The sequence below is a fragment of the Ranitomeya variabilis genome, chromosome 8, assembly GCF_051348905.1.
Source record: "Ranitomeya variabilis isolate aRanVar5 chromosome 8, aRanVar5.hap1, whole genome shotgun sequence".
Lineage (NCBI taxonomy): Eukaryota > Metazoa > Chordata > Amphibia > Anura > Dendrobatidae > Ranitomeya > Ranitomeya variabilis.
Window position 1 is genome coordinate 102,743,412 of NC_135239.1, and position 19,105 is coordinate 102,762,516.

General features: G+C 45.4%; 1 protein-coding gene across 3 annotated transcripts in view; it reads left to right on the plus strand.

The window, feature by feature from the left end:
- The window catches only part of EDEM3 (ER degradation enhancing alpha-mannosidase like protein 3), a 105,500-nt gene that overhangs the window by 47,616 nt on the left and 38,779 nt on the right, over positions 1-19,105 (plus strand). For all 3 annotated transcript variants that reach the window (XM_077278787.1, XM_077278785.1, XM_077278786.1), the window contains exons 7-13: positions 770-904; positions 1,718-1,823; positions 13,016-13,113; positions 15,060-15,185; positions 16,365-16,448; positions 17,402-17,485; positions 17,567-17,691. In XM_077278787.1, coding sequence (XP_077134902.1) covers positions 770-904; positions 1,718-1,823; positions 13,016-13,113; positions 15,060-15,185; positions 16,365-16,448; positions 17,402-17,485; positions 17,567-17,691 — 758 coding nt within the window. The remainder of the gene's footprint in view (positions 1-769; positions 905-1,717; positions 1,824-13,015; positions 13,114-15,059; positions 15,186-16,364; positions 16,449-17,401; positions 17,486-17,566; positions 17,692-19,105) is intronic.

A 19,105-nucleotide genomic window follows, 5' to 3' on the forward strand; every position in this document is an offset into this window, starting at 1 on the left:
CGGATTTTCTGCAGAAAAAAAGGAGCATGTCACTTCTTGGTGCAGAATCGCAGCGATTCTGCACCCATAGAAATGCATTGAACCGCTAACTTCCCGCATGGGGCTGTGCCCACGTTGCGGGAAGTTAAGCGGATAATGTGCCGATGGTACCCGGGGTGGAGGAGAGGAGACTCTCCTCCAGGCCCTGGGAACCATATTTGGGTGTAAAAAAAAAAGAATTAAAATAAAAAATCATGCTATACTCCCCTCTCAGCGCTGCCCGCGGCGTCCGGTCTCAGTTGCTGTGCCGAACAGGACCTGTGGTGACATCGCGGTCACATGACCGTGATGACGCCGCGGTCACATGACCGTGACGTCACGAAGGTCCTTGTCGGCACAGCCGCTTGCAGCGCCGGGGAGATCGCGACGTCAGAGGGTGAGTATAGCGAATTTTTATTATTTTTTACATTACTATTGATGCTGCATATTGCTGCATATGCAGCATCAATAGTACAGGAGTAATCCCGCAGCGGAAACCGCGGAACAAACCGCGATAAATCTGCAGGGATAACCGCAGCGGTTTTGCCCTGCAGATTTTCAATTCCGCTGCGGGATTAACCCGCAGAGGAACCTGCAGCGTGTGAACGTGGCCTAAGCCAGGGCTGTAGTGTAGTGTGAGACTTGTAGGTGTACTCCTATTTGTCTGCTTTTTCTGATATTTTTTTAATCCACGTAACAATATCTTGATATGGCTGATACGCCATCATTTATTTGTTGTTCTGCACTGAAGGTCAACCTGAAGTTTGGCATCCGGAGACCAGAGGCTCGCACCGGTACTGAGACGGACACATGTACAGCCTGTGCTGGGACTCTCATCTTAGAGTTTGCTGCACTCAGCCGCTTCACTGGAATAGCAATATTTGAGGTTGGTCTACGCCAAATTCTCCTGCTCATTCATCACCACTCATGCCTCATTTCTGTGATATTGAAGTGTAGGCCAAAGCTTAGGCTATACAAAAAATAACACTGGGCGTCGCGTTACATGGGTCCTAGTAATTCACACTGGACCCCTGTAGTTTTTGCTTCCGATACCATTGTCGATCATCATGTCCTTTTGGGGTGGGATAATATCCTTGGAGGTACACTGTAGAAGACTTTCCATTGTAGCCAGTTAGAGGATGTGAAGAAGAAATGGGTTATCTTTTTGTTGTTTGCATGTGTCATAAGGGAATAATAAAGCATTTTCCAAATATTACGCTAAATGTGAAATATTGGGTAATACTTGAAGAAAAGATAGGATATTTACCCGTAAAATGACATGAGCATTATCCGTATACCAGGAGACTACTCAGTCATTGATGTAATGAGTGCAGTTCTTCCTTATAGACTATACACCGTACTGGATGGATGGTATGCCAGTGATGGAGGTTTTCTGGTGTGACCTTGTCCCCTTCACTTCCTAAATGTTTCATATGCACCTCACACCTGCTGCAATAGCAGCCAGTTCTCATAGACTGTTAGTAGAAGTCCGCACACAGATTGTTTGGGGTCCTTTTCTTTATGTATGCATTTACTGTACAGCTGACTGACACAGGAAGAAAATCCTTTCTTATATATAATCCAAATTATGTGCAAACAGAAAAAAGGGTCTGCAACAAGAGACTTAAGTTGAAACTTTGTGCTTGGAGTTCTACAGCACTAAATTTTATGACATTTTTTTTTTTTTGCCTTGCACTAGGAACACGCACGGAAAGCCCTAGACTTTATCTGGGAGAAGCGGCAGCGCAGCAGTAATTTGGTGGGTGTAACGATAAACATTCACACCGGAGACTGGGTGCGTAAAGGTAAATACGAAAGCCAGTGCTCTCCAGATAAAACACCAGTAAAGGTCAAAACTCCTTCTCTTGTACTGGTCAAAATTTGTCATTTAGAATTAAGATACAAATGTTCTCCTTTTTTAAAGAAATTTAATTCAAATGTTTTGTTTTTCCCACTTTTACTGATTACTGAACAAAAATTACAAAAATGTTTAGAAAATGAATCCACATTGTTTCATATTTTCTATTTTTATGTTTAAATTCCAAATGCAAGTTTCTCTATCGCTTCATTGGGGAACACCGGAATCGATGGGTGTATGTTGCTGCAACTAGGAGGCTGACACTATGCAAAAAGTTATTTCCTCCTCAGCAGTGTACACGCACCAACTGGCACAGAGCTAATCCGTTTTAGTTTTGTGTCAGTAGGAGGCAGACACTGGTTTGGACCCAGGCCCGTTTCTACCGTAGGTTTGCTTTTTATTAATGATTTCCCTTTTTTCCAGGACGTCCCCCTGACAGCACGCTGGAGGACGTCCTCCTCCTCCTTGCTGGGACAGGAAACAACACGAGAGGTTAAAAGGTCCCACTCCGCCCCCTTTCCTTTAGTGTTTTTCCTGTCCCTGCATGGAGGGACACACGAGAGAAGCTTACCGGACCGGAGGGCTCAGGGGGATCGTGCGGCTGGTCCAATATCCTTCCCCCTCGTCGATAGCCCAGGGCACATACTTCCCGGGTGGGAGTCCCTGTGCCCAGAGACCAGTCGAGCGGACGCGCTCCTGGGTGAGCCGCTTCCTCCCAGGGGGAGGCTCTCGGCTCGGGCGCCAGGAAATTCAAGAGGCGCCGGCGCCAGGAAGGTGGAAAGGCGCATAGGTCCACATGCTCTCATACGAGCATGCAGGGACGGCAGAACCTCCCGGCTTCAGCGTGCGTTCCACTGCGTGGAACGCGGAAGTAAGTGTATATCGTCACTTCCGGTGACGTCAGCGGCGTCATTTCCGGCGGATTCGGCGGCAGAACATGCGTTCCACAGTGTGGAACGCTGAAGCGTCTATAAAAAGGCGCCGGATATGAAAATGGGCGTCCAGCGTTCTACTCGGCAAACGCTACAGTGAACCAGGACGCACATTCACAGGCGAGCCGGAAAGGAGGTCTGCAATGCCAGAGACAAGGGGTAAGTGCAGCAGTGCTGCTAAATCCCTATATGTATATCTGTCAGGAGATGTGCTATTTATATGGTGGATCCCAGGAGTGAGGAGGCTGGGGTAAGTGCGCATAGCGCATATTACCTTCCACGCTTATTCCTAAGTCACTAAGATATATTCACTCTTATACTTAGGATAAGGAGACTCAACAGACATCCCTGTCAGTGGCAAAAAAGTCAGGCAAGGCACTGACAAAGTCCAGACGATGCTCCATATGTAATGCAAAGTTGCCAGAAGCACATAAAAAGGGGTTGTGCGGAGCCTGCATCTCTAGAGTTGTAAGAGAGGAACAACCGTCATTATTATCCGAAATGAGATCTTTAATTCAGGAAGAGGTACAGAATTCATTAGCTACCATGACACAGCGGTACCCTTCCAGCCCAGGTCGGGGTCGCAAGAGACCACGGATGGACCTAGACCAGGACGATGTAGAGCGGTAGAAGTTCGGATCACGAAGATGAAAGAAGAGCCGCGGCCAAAGTCCAGACAGGATTTGATGTTTGGAGGGCTTACGTCACAAAAACAGACGGTATTCCCTGTAAGCGACCACCTAAAACAGATGATATTGCAAGAATGGAAGGATGCGGAATGTAGACTGATAGTGTCTCGGGAATTTAAAAGTCGGCTACCATTTGATCCGGAGGATATCAAGTCATGGGAGGAAATTCCGAAAGTTGACGTACCCATAGCCAAAGTTACTAAAAAAACGGCTATTCCATTTGAGGACTCTTCTAGTCTCAGAGACGCTATGGACCGCAAAGCAGACATTCTGTTGCGCCGTTCGTGGGAAACGTCGGCAGCACAGATAAAAGCCAACATTGCAGCCACGTCAGTGGCTAGATCAATGTATTTGTGGATGGGGCAGTTAGAGGAACATTTGGTGAATAAAACCCCACGGGCCGATATAATTTCTTCCTTACCCATCATAAAGTCTGCCACAGCCTTTATGGCGGACACGTCAGCAGAATCCGTGAGATTTGCAGCCAGGAATAGTTCATTATCTAATGCAACTCATAGAGCTATATGGCTTAAATCTTGGTCAGGAGATAATGCATCAAAAAACAAGTTATGTGCTATTCCCTTTTCAGGGTCCAAAGTATTTGGACAGGCCTTAGACGACATTCTTGAATCTGCATCAGATAATAAAAAAGGTTTCCCTGAGGAAAAACCGAAAAAATTTCAGCCATTTCGGAAGAGACCCCCACCTCGAAGTTCCTATAGAGGCAAACAGCCGGACTATAGAGAACAGTGGAGATCCAGCAGAGGTGCCTATAGAGGAGCCTATAATCAGAACCGAAGGGGAAGAAATTCCCTGTTTGGGTCAAGCCCTAGATCTAGGAGACAATGACGCCATAGGTATAGGGGGCAGGCTCAGTCTTTTTCTGGACAACTGGAAAAAAGTCACAAAAAATGCCTATGTCCTAAAAATTATTTCGGAAGGTTACAGGATAGAGCTCGTATCCCCGGCACCACAGAGGTGTATCCCACCTACCAAGGTGGCAAAAAATTCACCAATGTTCATAGACATTCTGAAGCTGTTCAGTTCTCAGGTTATAGTGCGGGTTCCAACAACAGAAATAGCCAGAGGTCACTACTCTTCACTATTTTCAATTCCAAAGCCATCGGGAGAAACACGCACAATAATAAACCTAAAGCCCTTGAACGTCTATGTAAAATACAAAAGATTCAGAATGGAATCAATAAAAACAACTGTCCACCTCATAGACAAAGATGCTGTAATGTGTACGCTCGACCTAAACAGCGCGTATCATCAGGTTCCAATCCATGCAACATCTCAGGAGCTTCTGAGGTTTTCTGTAAAATTTCCGGACCAAACCTGCCACCTTCAATTTCAATGTCTCCCGTTCGGCCTGGCGTCAGCACCGAGGATATTTACAAAATTGGTAGCGGAAGTGGTGGCATACTTAAGAAATTAAGGAATTACAATAATTCCTTATTTGGACGATTTTCTGCTGGTAGCCAGAACAAAAAACATCTTAATCCTACACAGGGATCGAGCCATTGCAGTCCTAGAATATCTAGGTTGGGTTGTAAATCAAGAGAAGTCACACATAAAACCCGAATCTCGGAAGGTATTTCTGGGAGTTCTTCTAGATGCCACCACAAGACAATCTTTTCTGCCAAGAGAAAAGCAGGTGTCAACAAGAGCATTAATCATGGAATTCCTAAAGCGTCAGGTTACCATAAGATTGGCCATGAAGGTCTTAGGGAAGATGACGGCCTGTATCACTTGTGTAAGGTGGGCACAAGCTCACTCAAGATTGTTACAGGATCAGGTTCTCTCGGCATGGGATCGACGTCAGTCATCGCTGGACAGAATAATCCACCTATCAAAGGCAGTAAAAAAGTCATTGCACTGGTGGACACAATACAGCAACCTAAGACTGGGGGTTCCATGGACCTTGACCCCTTGCGTGGTGATCACTACAGATGCCAGCCAGTGGGGTTGGGGAGCCCATCTAGAAGGATCATTTATCCAGGGCAGGTGGCCAAAAGACATCAGTCAAAGATCTTCAAACTACAGAGAGCTTTACGCTATTGGGGAAGCTCTAAGAAGGAATCACTCCCACTTGAAAAACAAGCATGTGAAGATCCTAACGGACAACATGACAGCGGTATCCTTCATAAGACATCAAGGAGGTCCCAGACACAAACCACTTCAGGAATTGGCACGGAAAATATTTTTTTGGGCAGAGAACACAGTCCTGTCAATCACAGCAGTCCACTTAGAGGGATCTCAAAACGTCCTGGCAGATTATTTGAGCAGAAAAGAAATCTGTCCCACAGAATGGGAATTAAATCAAGAAATATTTCAACAATTATGTCATCGCTGGGGGACTCCCAGCATAGATCTATTCGCTACAAGAAAAAATTCGAAGGTGGCCAGATTCTATTCCCTCAACCCTACGGACATGCCGGAAGCAGTCGACGCCTTGAGTCAAACATGGATCGAACCACTATCTTATGTATTTCCTCCAATAGCACTCATTCCGAGGGTACTCAGGAAGATTCAGGAAGACCAAGCAACGGTTCTGATGGTAGTGCCATTCTGGCCAAGAAGGAGCTGGTTTCCGTTGTTAGGAGCCATGACAATGGACAGTCCAGTCAGTCTTCCTCTATGGAAGGACATCATTCATCAAGGACCTGTGTTACATCAAAACCCAGAACGATTGCACCTTTCAGCATGGATCCTGAGAGGGACATCTTGAAATCGCGGGGGCTATCTGATGAAGTCATCTCAACAATCCAAGCTAGTCGTAAACCAGTAACATCATCTATTTACTGCAAAATTTGGAAGAAATTCTGTATGAAAGGTGGCAGGTCGGCCGTGATATCAGAGAACCCGGATGTTCCCAGAGTTCTGGATTTTCTCCAATCTGGATTCAATATGGGGCTGAGACCTAGTACCCTTAAGGTGCAGATTTCGGCGCTTAGCACATTCCTGGACTATCCGTTGGCCTCTCACCCTTGGATAATCAGATTCATAAAAGCGGTCCAGAGATTGCGCCCCACAATTAGGCAATTAACTCCCCCTTGGGATTTAAATTTAGTGCTCAGAGCCCTATGTAAAGATCCCTTTATCCTTAAAGGTGACATGCCCATTGCAATACAAACTTGGAAAACAGCTTTTTTGGTAGCTATTACAACGGCCAAAAGAGTAGGAGAGATACAAGCCCTGTCAATTAGGGACCCGTACCTCCAGGTTCGTGAGGATCATATAATCTTAAAACTAGATCCATCATTTATTCCCAAAGTAGCTTCAGTACAAAACAGAAATCAGGAAATAATTCTACCCTCCTTTTGCAATAAACCCTCTAATACAAAAAGAACAATCTTTACATTCTCTTGATGTCAGACAGGCAGTACTAGATTATTTAGAGGCCACTAGTACTTGGAGAAAAGATCCCAATCTTTTTGTCCTTTTTGGAGGTAAAAATAGGGGTAAAAAAGCATCCAAAACATCTATAGCTAGATGGATCACTACAGTAATCTCTAAAGCCTATGCGTTAGAAGGGGTAGATTGTCCTGTGGGAATAAAAGCCCATTCAACTCGGGCCATTTCAGCGTCATGGGCCAAACGGGCAGGGGCATCATTAGAACAAATCTGTAAAGCTGCAACTTGGGCCAGTGTGAACACATTCTGTAAACACTACAAACTAGATGTGTTAGCAAACCAACAAATGTCTTTCGGGAGAAAGGTTCTCCAGGCAGTTGTCCCACCCTAAAGGAGTTTCTTTGGTATTCTCCAGCGTGCTGTCAGGGGGACGTCCTGGAAAATGGGTATTATACCTACCGATAATTCGGTTTCCAGGAGTCCATCCTGACAGCACCGTTACTTCCCCCCCTATGTATACTATGTCATATGCTGTAAATGTGATTTGGTTAAATAAATTCAAATGGTATCTATCCATGGTGTGGTACTTGTCAAAACACTAAAGGAAAGGGGGCGGAGTGGGACCTTTTAACCTCTCGTGTTGTTTCCTGTCCCAGCAAGGAGGAGGAGGACGTCCTCCAGCGTGCTGTCAGGATGGACTCCTGGAAACCGAATTATCGGTAGGTATAATACCCATTTTCTTTCACATACGAATTGTGAGGGCAACAGAGTGGAGTTGTCACTTTGATCTCCTACCCAGAGACCGAGAGCACAGTGTGGAGTTGTCACTACTGTATGCTCTGTACTCTACAAGGCTGGACTTTAACCCTGCTGTGGAGCCATGGGGTCATATAGACCCCAGCGCTGAATAAAGTGAAATATTTCCAAAACTGGTCAATCTCAGACATTGACCTTCTATGTATTTTCAAGTAACACATTTCTGCTTATGTTGATGATATTTTGAATTTGTTTTTCAATTTTGTTTCAAAGTTATTTTCATTTTTCTGAGTTTGGGACTCTCCTGACCCCATAGCACCTTTATTGTCTGACATTTTTTTATATATATTTTCTGTTCACTTACAGGTTTTGTAATATAATTGTAAACAAACAATGGCTAGTCACTTCCTAGTGACACCAGCAGCGTTACAGGACAGTACAGGGGACAAGATTTGTTTGCAATGACTGCAAGAAGTTCATTTGTGAAGAACATGGCACTATGACTTGCAGTGAATGCAAAGGCTAAATTTATTGCCAGATCATTCTTTGAAATGTAAAAAGCAGGGTGTGATTCTAAATTAAAAATTAACTTTTAATGGATTCATTAAAATTGGTAGACCCAAGGTAATCAAAAACACATAAAGGACTCACAGTATATCACATTTCAAGAGAAGAAATGCCAATAACAAAATCAAACTGCCTCAGTCCTCAAAATTCTATGTTTCTCATGAATCAACCTATCATGAAACTGAGGTTTGATGTAAACTGGCAGTGCAAAAAAGTATCAAATTTCACATCACCAATCATTTAGCAGATCAGACCACACATGCTCTCCATATACATATCTATTGCTAGACGGAAAGCAATGACCACTTAAAATGGTGTGCGACAAAAGTATGAACAGTTTCACCTTATCAACATTTAACAAGATGGTGACCGTTTTTAACTAGTATACAGGCTGGGGAGATGGCATATCCTTATCCATACAAATACCCCACTACTGAATATTACCAGTTTCTTAATGACCCCCAATGTAAGATATTGAAAAGGTATACTTCCCTACGCGTTTCGTTTTCCTGTACTCGTCAGGGAAAGGTTCCTGTATTTCTCCATTAAGATAGGAGGTTTATCCAAAACGGGGTGCTGTGACGGTCTTACGTGCCTGTTACCGGCTGTTGTTAAATAGACTGCCCACTCTTTTCGTGTGTCTCACTGCTTAAGCATCACTTCCTGTGCGTCCGCTGTGGAACGCACAGCTGGACCGCACACACAACATCCGGCGCGCTGCTGAGCTGCACATATCTCCTGCGACGTGTGCCCGGCGTTGCCATGACAGCGCCTGACTGAGCCGTAAATCTCTATTCAGCTCAGAGCGTCCTTGCCGTCTCGTGACTACCGCAGTCCTCCTAATAGAGGCATCATGCTGAGAGATCCGGTCCCATATCACAGAATGTGCTCATAAAGAAGAAGGTATTAACCCCCTAGTGTAATATCACTTATTCAAGCTTGCCTAAGTTCTTTTAACACTGGGGGAATATTGTTAAGAATAAGATTCTACCTACACCTCCTCATGGGAAGGAAAATCTTTTGTCAAGGGCATGTGCTTAGTTTATCCAAGAAAAAGGAAAAAGATGTTATAATATCCATCTGTCCAAAAAATGTCTGTGGTGGCAGACTCTAAATCCTGGAACTTGTAAAATTAACATACGTCAAAAAACGTATAAAGAAAGATGCTTTATAATGAGGACAAAGGAGAGATTTAGAGAGGGAGGAAATTTTTTGATTATACCCCCATTAGGTGCCCAGAAAAAGAAAAGTTAGAGGGAAAGACTAATGTACGGGTTAAACGCCTTTTCCTAATTACCTCCTAATTTTCATATCCTACCTAGCAATGGAGGTTGGCACCCTAAGATAGAAATAACGGGAGAGATGGCGCCCCCATTCCACAGCGGCTTACCCTGTTAAAAGCCCTATATATCCCTGATGTTCTAAAAGTGAGAAGGAAGTATAGGGTTTGTGCCCATAGTCTTGATAATTACTTTGTTTCAGATCTCTATAAGAAACAACTAAATGTTAGGATCTCATTCAAGCCTCTTGGTGTTTGTGTCTTGAGGCGATAGATCCATCTGGTCTCACACTGTAGGATTAATTGATCCCAATTTCCCCCTCTCTTTGGTGCATTGAAAATCTATTGGTGACAGGCTAACACACAGCCATTATTCTGCACCTGTAAAAGAGACATGGCTCCCCAATCCACCGAGGGGTTGCCATAAGTGCAGTGGCTGTGTGGCATGCCCGGTGATCTCGACGGGGTCGAAATTTACGAGTGAAGTCACCGGAAAGGAATATCAGATTTACCACTTCATCAACTGCAGGTCAAGGGGAGTAATCTATAGGGTAACGTGCCCCTGTGGCATTGAATATATAGGCAAGACGATACGTGAATTCAGGAGACGAGTGGGGGAACACTTGAGAGACATTGCCCTCAAAAGGGACACCCCATTGGCTAGGCATATTAACAAGGAACACAATGGAGAAAGCCAGAATTTAAAATTTATGGGGATCGATAAGATCAATGCACCAAAGAGAGGGGGAAATTGGGATCAATTAATCCTACAGTGTGAGACCAGATGGATCTATCGCCTCAAGACACAAACACCAAGAGGCTTGAATGAGATCCTAACATTTAGTTGTTTCTTATAGAGATCTGAAACAAAGTAATTATCAAGACTATGGGCACAAACCCTATACTTCCTTCCTATACTTCCTATACTTCCTCATTCCGTTTTTTTTCAAGGCTATCGATTCACTCATTGAGGCAGGCATCATCATTCCTGTTCCTCCTCAGGAACGCTTTTCCTGTTTTTATTCACACCTGTTGTGGTTCCAAACAAGAAAGGCACAGTTGGCCCCATCCTTTACCTCAAGTTATTGAACCGATATGTTTGTCTCCGTGACTTCAGGATGACGTCCCTTCGGTCGGTGATTGCCTCCATGGAGCCCTAGAGTGAACATTCAAGGTGTCTATCTGCACATACCCATTTTATCACTTCACCAGAGGTTTCTCTGTTTCAGTCCAGAAGTCCCACTTTCAGTTCTCAGAGCTGCCGCTTGGCCTAGCTACAGCAACCAGAGTTTTCACGAAGATAATGACGAATTTCATGGCCATTCTTTAAAGCAGAGGCATTCTCATCATAGCTTATCTGAACAACATTGTAATCAAGGCTCCGTGGTACTCGGTACTCAGCATGTCACGAGAGTTTGCAGATCACTCTGGACACCCTCTCTTCTCTCCAAATAGTCTCTGATCCTAGCCCAACACATTGTTTTGCTGGGAAAGCTGTTCAACACTGTGCAGGTAAGGATTTTTCTCCCCAAAGAAAAGTACTCTGCTCTACCAGGACAAGGTGGTTCTGCTTCCAATCCCATCTTATCTGCATAAGGTGGCTTCCTCGTTTCACCTCAATGAAGACATCGTTCTTTCTTCCTTTTGTCTGTCTCCTTCTCATCCTCCGAAATGGTCACTAAACAAACTGGATCTGGTGAGAGCCCTTCGTCTCTACCTTTCCAGAACGGCACCCTTCAGACTAGTGGACTCTCTGTTCATAATTCCTGAATGTCCTTGAGGAAGTCTCCCTGCTTCCAGGTCTACCATTGCATGTTGGGTCATTTCTGCCTTCTGGAAGCCTAATGGATAGTGTGCTTCCACTCATGTTGACAGCTCAGACCTCTCGAGCAGTGGGGGCCTACTGGCCATCTGTCACCAAATGTCAGCTGCTACATGGTCTTCCGTTCATACCTTCGCGAAGTTCTACAGGTTTCGCACCTACGCCTCTTCTTCAGTTTCGAACCTCGGTAGAAAGGTCCTGCAGTCCGTAATTGCCCAAGTTCAGATTTGAGTGTATTGTCCTTTTACCCACTCTTAGGAAACCTTGGAATGTCCAAAAGCAGTCCCAAGTCCCCCAATGAAGCGATAGAGAAATTGTAAGATTTTGGATACTCACTGTAAAATCTTTCTCTGAGCCTTTATTAGTGGATACTGCACCCGCCCTTGTATATAGCTAGCTTATGGTATTCATGTTGCTTTTCCTACTTCTTTCTCACTAACTCATTAACTTTGTGCCAGTCGGTGGGGGTGTACACTGCCGAGGAGGAGCTAACTTTTTTGCATAGTGGTAGCCTCCTTGTGGCAGCAGCGGCAGCATACACCCACAGCTTCCTTTGTCACCCAATGTAGGCTCTGAAAGAGATTTTATGGTGAATACCCCAAATCTTAATTTTATTTGCATTCTGTCAAAACTGTTACGGTTTTATACATTTTAATATATCTCTATGTTCATGCTGAAGTGGTTCATGGCTGTTTTGTAGTCCTTTGTTCAAGAGATAATCTTCAAAAGCTTTAATACATTTCTTTATAGTATTGTTTCCCTGTCTGGCCAACTAACTAAAGGAATCACGTACTCATCAAACTAATGTCGGCAGAACCACCTGGTATTGAAACGTTCAGCCAACAGTCTACTGTGTACGGGGGTACCTGACAGATAATTGTCAGGTGCATTAAAGGGGTTGTCCGGTCCAAATCGATAAGTCTGCAGTCATGCTCTGTGGCTGCAGACTTATGAATCCCCCCACACTGTGTGCTGCGGTGGTTTTTTTGGTTTCTGAGCGGGGACTGGAGGGTATGTATGCATTATGCACACTCCTGGCCAGAGCCCAGCCAGTGGGCGTGGCCTTGCTCCATGCACTTGTATGAAGCGAGGCCGTGCCCTCTAGTCGGTCACGCCCACTGGACAACCGCATCACTTGTCAGGGCGCGGCCTCGTTCAATAAAAGTGTATGGAGAGAAGCTGCACCCGCTACACTAGCTCTGGCCCTGAGTATGCATAACGTGTACATACCCATTGGTCCCAGCTCAGAAACCGACAAATCCCCGCAGCGCACAGAGAGATTTGGACTGGACAACTCCGTTTTATTTTCCCTGATACAAGTTGCTGCAAGAGAAGTCTGGCACAGGCACATGAGCACTCTTGGGTATGGGAGAGTGTGGTGAGAGCTGCTGGTATACTTGGTGGGATCAATGCTCAGATCGGCAGCTATCTACAGTGTTCACTATGGATGAGCAGCTCCGTTGCTGCTTCTGTAGATCCTGCTCTAGTAGTAATAAAAATGTACACCACATATTTGTGATAGGGCCCTACCCTACTATATTTTTATTTTTGTCACTTATATAGCGCCATTAATTCCACAACGCTTTACAGACATTGTTGGCTCTATCAGTAATGTCAGTGTCTAATTTCCATAAGCGTACTCTAGTTGTATGTGTCACTCGCTTTTCTTTCTGTGTTCTTTGCCGCCAGAATCTGATTTTCTCTGTGGATTTCCTACAATGTATTTTCTCTTTTAAGACAGTGGAGTTGGCGCAGGAATAGACTCGTACTATGAATATTTACTGAAGGCCTACGTGCTGCTTGGTGATGACAACTATTTGGAAAGATTTAATACAGTAGGTGGATTAAAACTACTGATGCTTTATAAAGGAAATCCATGACTGATTACTGTTTTGGGTTCGCCCATCTCTAAAGTTCGGCTTCCATACCGAACATTTACTGTTCGGGCAAGGACACCAAACACGGACTTCACTAGGAAGTCCTTGTTACTGTTCAGGTTCGGCTGCCCAAATACCAGGTGTTTGTCGCACTGTCATGTGCATGACAGCGCGGCATACACTGCTTCTGATCAGCGGTGAAATCATCCCTGCCGGTCAGACAGCCGCGGTTCCTACGCTGTCAAAAGACGGTGTGACCACTCAGCTGTGATCGGAGGTGTAAAGTTTACCTCCGGTAACTGGTGTCAGCTGATGGGACTACTGCTCCCATCATCTGTCACATGCTGCCACTAATAACAGTAAGAGCAGGAGCAGCTAATGGGTGTATTCCTTAGCCGGCTTCTGCGCTGTAAATAAATAAAAAAAAATGGCGTGGGTTCCCCTGTATTTTTGATAACCGGCCAGGCAAAACTCACAGCTTAAGGCTGCAATCCCCAGCTGTCAGCTTCAACAAGGCTGGTTATCCCCACGCCACATTTTTTAATGATTTAAGTAAAAAATTTAAAAAAACAGCGTGGGGTCCCCCTCATTTTTGACATCCAGCCTAGCTAAAGCAGATAGGTGGGGGCTAGTATTCTCAGGCAGGTAAGGGGCCATGGATATTGACCACCGTCCCCTAGCCTAAAAATAGCAGCTCATAGCTGCCCGAAAATTCACATATATTAGATGTGCCAATTCTGGCGCTTTGCCCGACTCTTCCCACTTGCCCTGTAGCGGTGGCAAGTGGGGTTCATATTTGTGGGGTTGATGTCACCTTTGTATTGTCAGGTAACAGCAAGCCCACGGCTTAGTAATGGGGAGGCGTATATGAGACACCTATCCATTGCTAATCCTATAGTTATATGGTAAATAAACACACAGCCAGAATAAAGTCATTTATTAGAAAGAAAACAAAACAGTTTTCCTGTTTTGTTTAAAAATAACAAACACAGTTATACTCGCCTAACGCCTAATTCCACCGAAGCCCTCTTTCTCCTGTAATAAAGCAAATATAAAAAACAATATCCCTCACCTATCTGTATTTCTGTACCATGTCTAGGGGGAAACGGTTTTCAACCTGAACGGTGCCAAGATGCGACCGTCCAGGCAGCGAACCGCTGGTGACTGAATTACGAGCACTGCGTCAGTGACCGGCGGTGACGTCATCGAGGTTACCTCTGGTCACTGAGGCTGCGTTCCCAGCTGAGCTGAACTGCGGTGACCTCTGTGAGATCCCCTCTAGCACCTTGAGAAAAACAAAACTCTTACGGTGCTAGCGGGGATCTCACTGAGGTCAGCGCAGTTCAGCCTGGCTGGGAACTCGGCCTTAGTGACCGGAGGTAACCTCGATGGAGTCACTGCTAGTTCCCTTGGTGGTCTAAATTATTGAGTGGTTTCAACACTTTGGGTTCAGGTAACCCCAGCCTTCAGTGATATCTGAAGGTGCTTGTCTCTTTCACCCGGTACATATCTGGGCAGGCAGGAGACAATGAGGATGGTGCTTTACAATTCTCAACACTTTTATACAAGGTTACATGACCAAGAGTGAGAGTTCAGTATCATTGCCCAGTGTAAGCATGCAGAGTGGTCACAGGCTCCTTTGTCTTTGATCACATCTTTTATGCTGACATCAAATCACTCAAAATAGTGTTTGATGAATGTCGATGAACTATTGCACAAATAATCTTGATTAAATAGAATAATTATTCTCTCCATCTCCTTTCCTCTAAGGTCCTCACATGCATGTGCAGTTCCTATATTTGTGTCCTGTGACACCCCAGGTCTACCCGATGCTTGTTCTTGTGATTTCTCCACAGTTATGATGATATTTTGCATTAACGCTGTTGCACTGCTCTTTATTTTAGCATTATGATGCCATTATGCGCTATATAAGTCAGCCACCGCTTCTACTGGATGTTCACATACACAAACCGATGCTCACCGCTCGCACATGGATGGATTCTCTACTTGCGTTCTTCCCTGGTCTTCAGGTATACATTTTTACATAATGAACACACTGTATTAAGTTCAGAAATTTCCTGACCCTTCTCAGTAATTTGTTTGTTACTAAAGTTAACCAGAAATTTTAAATTCATGACAACCCAAGCTGGAGCTTTTAGCAGGAATATCCACCCATCTAATGTGGGTGGATGTGTCCCACGTTTCCCCAACCACACATGTCAGGGGAGCGAAGGGTTGCTCAGTAGGATTTCATGTCTTGTCTTCATGGCTGAAAGCTACAGCTGGATATTGGCTTACTCCTCTCCCCTGTTCAGATCACACTTGGGGGCACACGATGGTGCATGTGAATGGGGGGTCACTGGGGAATAGCTGCGGTCCAGGTAATGTTCATCCATCTGCTATCTAATGTATATGGCCAGCTTTAGTGTGGAGCGAGAACATCTACCATAATACTTTGTGTATTTTATTTCTAGAAGAGCTCTGTTCACGCCTATAAGCTGGTTGGATTACTTATTCACCTTTAGGATTATTTTTAGAGTTCAGTGATCTGGTAACCGGTGCCCATCAATGACAATATATAAACCATGTTTTAAATAAAAGCAGTTCAAATGGCAAAATATGTTGGCAGTTCGGCTAGCTAAAGGAAGTCTGTCACCACGAAGAGGACTTCTCAAACTAAGCATGAGCGCTGGGTGCACCCTTAATGTTCAGGGCACCTTCCCTCCTACTTGTTTTCCGCTCTTCTCTGGATCCTGTAAAGTCAGAGTTGTCACCTAAGAGGGAGGATAGGAAGAGGCTAAACACATTTCTATCGAAAATTTGAATTTCAAAAGATTTTATATCTAATAACTCCAAACATTATCAGAGCTGTTAAGGCTGCGGACATCTACCCTGGGAGGTGTTGTCCTCTGCCAACAGAAAGTGGGGCAACATGTGCATGATGACTGTATAAAGGGGCAGCACCACTTGTGGCTTCTAATGCATTTACCTTTTGGAGGTACAGGCTCCAGGATAAATAGTTCCCCATAAAGGACAGTGCTCCATTTATTTCACAGGTCAGTCTGTTAACCACTTGCACCCGGAGCCTACATTGCCTAGGTTTGCTGGTTTCATTCTCTGCTATACTGTTACTGCTAGCATCAACACAGGAGTAGATTGCCAAACTGGAGCTATGTTTTATACATTTTTTTTTTTTTTAATACATAAAGGTCCTTAAAGGAGACATAAGACCTGCTATAGAAACCCATGAAATGTTATATCAAGTCATAAAAAAGCACAACTTCCTGCCAGAGGTAAGATGATATTTGTACAGTACTTCCATACTACATTGACTCTTCCATACAAAAAGCAACGAGTTTCTCAAATTATGCGAAATGCTTCACCTACTGATCTTATTGAAGTTGTAGCTGCCAGCTATATTGGCAATCTGTACATCCCATTCATTAAAAGAACATCCCAATTGTTTTAATAAGAGACATTCAGCTTTTCTACTTCATCAGTGGAGTTCTGACGTGAATGTGTGACCGCTGCAGGCAATCGCAAGCAGTAGTATGCTCATTAAGTGATGATTTGTAACATGTTCACTAGGGATCCTGTCATGACAAACAAAAAAAATTCCTGTCTTTACCGGGAGCCATTGTGCTTCTGTAGGTAAATACCGTGGGTAGCTTCTATTCTCCCTGCAGTGGTTTGCTTCTAGTCATTGGGTGGCGTTGAGCAGTCTGTGCTCTCTGAGATGACCTCTGCTCCTTGGGGGGGCACACTGCAGAGCAGGGGAGGTAATGGCAGCCCCACTGCATGTCCTGAGTGCTGCCCAGATGACTGGAAGCCAATGTTTGTGGGGAGAATACAAGTTCATTTTATTCCTGCAGCCGTACTTCTAAGTAGACTGCCACATTTATTGAAAATGGTTTTACCTGCAAATGGCAAGTAAGTGCTGAGTGCAAAAAAGAATTGTTTTTTTTATGTCCAGTTCCCAGTTAAGTCATATATTTTTGTGGCTCCTCGTGTGACACCGCAACTAACAAATGTTCATCACACATGAGCGCTCACGTTTTGTCTTTTTATCAGAAATTGATTTACGTGCTGCTGTGCTCTTTCCCACCATTGTGTGGCTGGTTTCTAATCTCTGTGTATATCATCAGTGTCTGATTTCTGGTAATGTTCCCTTTCCTCCCTCCCGATAAGATACTGGTCTGCTCCAGTCCTCTACACGAATACTAATGTGATTGTGTACATGTTGCAGGCCTTCACGACTGATTTCCGAGTACACTGGGCCCAGCATCCTTTAAGACCAGAGTTTGCAGAAAGCACTTACTTCTTGTATAAAGTGAGAACTTTTACTTTATAGAGTTAATAATTTGAAAAATTACCTGTAAGGCTTAATATTTTTTTCTCTAACCTATTAAAGGCAACTGGTGACCCCTACTACTTAGAAGTGGGAAAAACAATAATTGAAAACTTGAACAAATATGCGCGAGTCCCCTGTGGATTTGCAGCTGTTAAAGATGTGCGTACTGGAAGTCATGAAGACAGGTATGTGCAGTACACTGTAGGATTTATCTTTTTGAAATTTATGAATTTGTCTATATTTCATGTACCCTATATACTCAAGTATAAACCGAGGCACTTAATTTTGGCATGAAAAACTGGGAAAACTTATTGACTCGAGTATAAGCCTGGTGTGCATGGCCACCTCATTCCTATGCTGGTATGCATTGTCCCCTCATCCCCATCCTGGTAAGCATGGCCCCCTCATCCCCATCCTGGTAAGCATGGCCCCCTCATCCCCATCCTGGTATGCATGGCCCCCTCATCCCCATCCTGGTATGCATGGCCCCCTCATCCCCATCCTGGTATGCATGGCCCCCTCATCCCCATCCTGGTAAGCATGGCCCCCTCATCCCCATCCTGGTAAGCATGGCCCCCTCATCCCCATCCTGGTAAGCATGGCCCCCTCATCCCCATCCTGGTAAGCATGGCCCCCTCATCCCCATCCTGGTAAGCATGGCCCCCTCATCCCCATCCTGGTAAGCATGGCCCCCTCATCCCCATCCTGGTAAGCATGGCCCCCTCATCCCCATCCTGGTATGCATGGCCCCCTCATCCCCATCCTGGTATGCATGGCCCCCTCATCCCCATCCTGGTATGCATGGCCCCCTCATCCCCATCCTGGTAAGCATGGCCCCCTCATCCCCATCCTGGTAAGCATGGCCCCCTCATCCCCATCCTGGTAAGCATGGCCCCCTCATCCCCATCCTGGTAAGCATGGCCCCCTCATCCCCATCCTGGTATGCATGGCCCCCTCATCCCCATCCTGGTATGCATGGCCCCCTCATCCCCATCCTGGTATGCATGGCCCCCTCATCCCCATCCTGGTATGCATGGCCCCCTCATCCCCATCCTGGTATGCATGGCCCCCTCAACCCCATCCTGGTATGCATGGCCCCCTCATCCCTATCCTGGTCTGCATGGCCCCCTCATCCCTATCCTGGTCTGCATGGCCCCCTCATCCCTATCCTGGTCTGCATGGCCCCCTCATCCCTATCCTGGTCTGCATGGCCCCCTCATCCCTATCCTGGTCTGCATGGCCCCCTCATCCCTATCCTGGTCTGCATGGCCCCCTCATCCCTATCCTGGTCTGCATGGCCCCCTCATCCCTATCCTGGTCTGCATGGCCCCCTCATCCCTATCCTGGTATGCATGGCCCCCTCATCCCTACCCTGGTCTGCATGGCCCCCTCATCCCTACCCTGGTCTGCATGGACCCCTCATCCCTATCCTGGTAGGCATGGCCCCCTTAAGGGAATGATTATTCACTGCTCTCCATGCCTATTGGCGTGGAGAGAGGTGAATATTCATTTCTCTTAAGTAGCGGGCACCCGTGATCGCCCTGCGGCTGACACTGTGCGCGCTATTACAGAATATTCAGTGCCAGCAACAGGCACAGG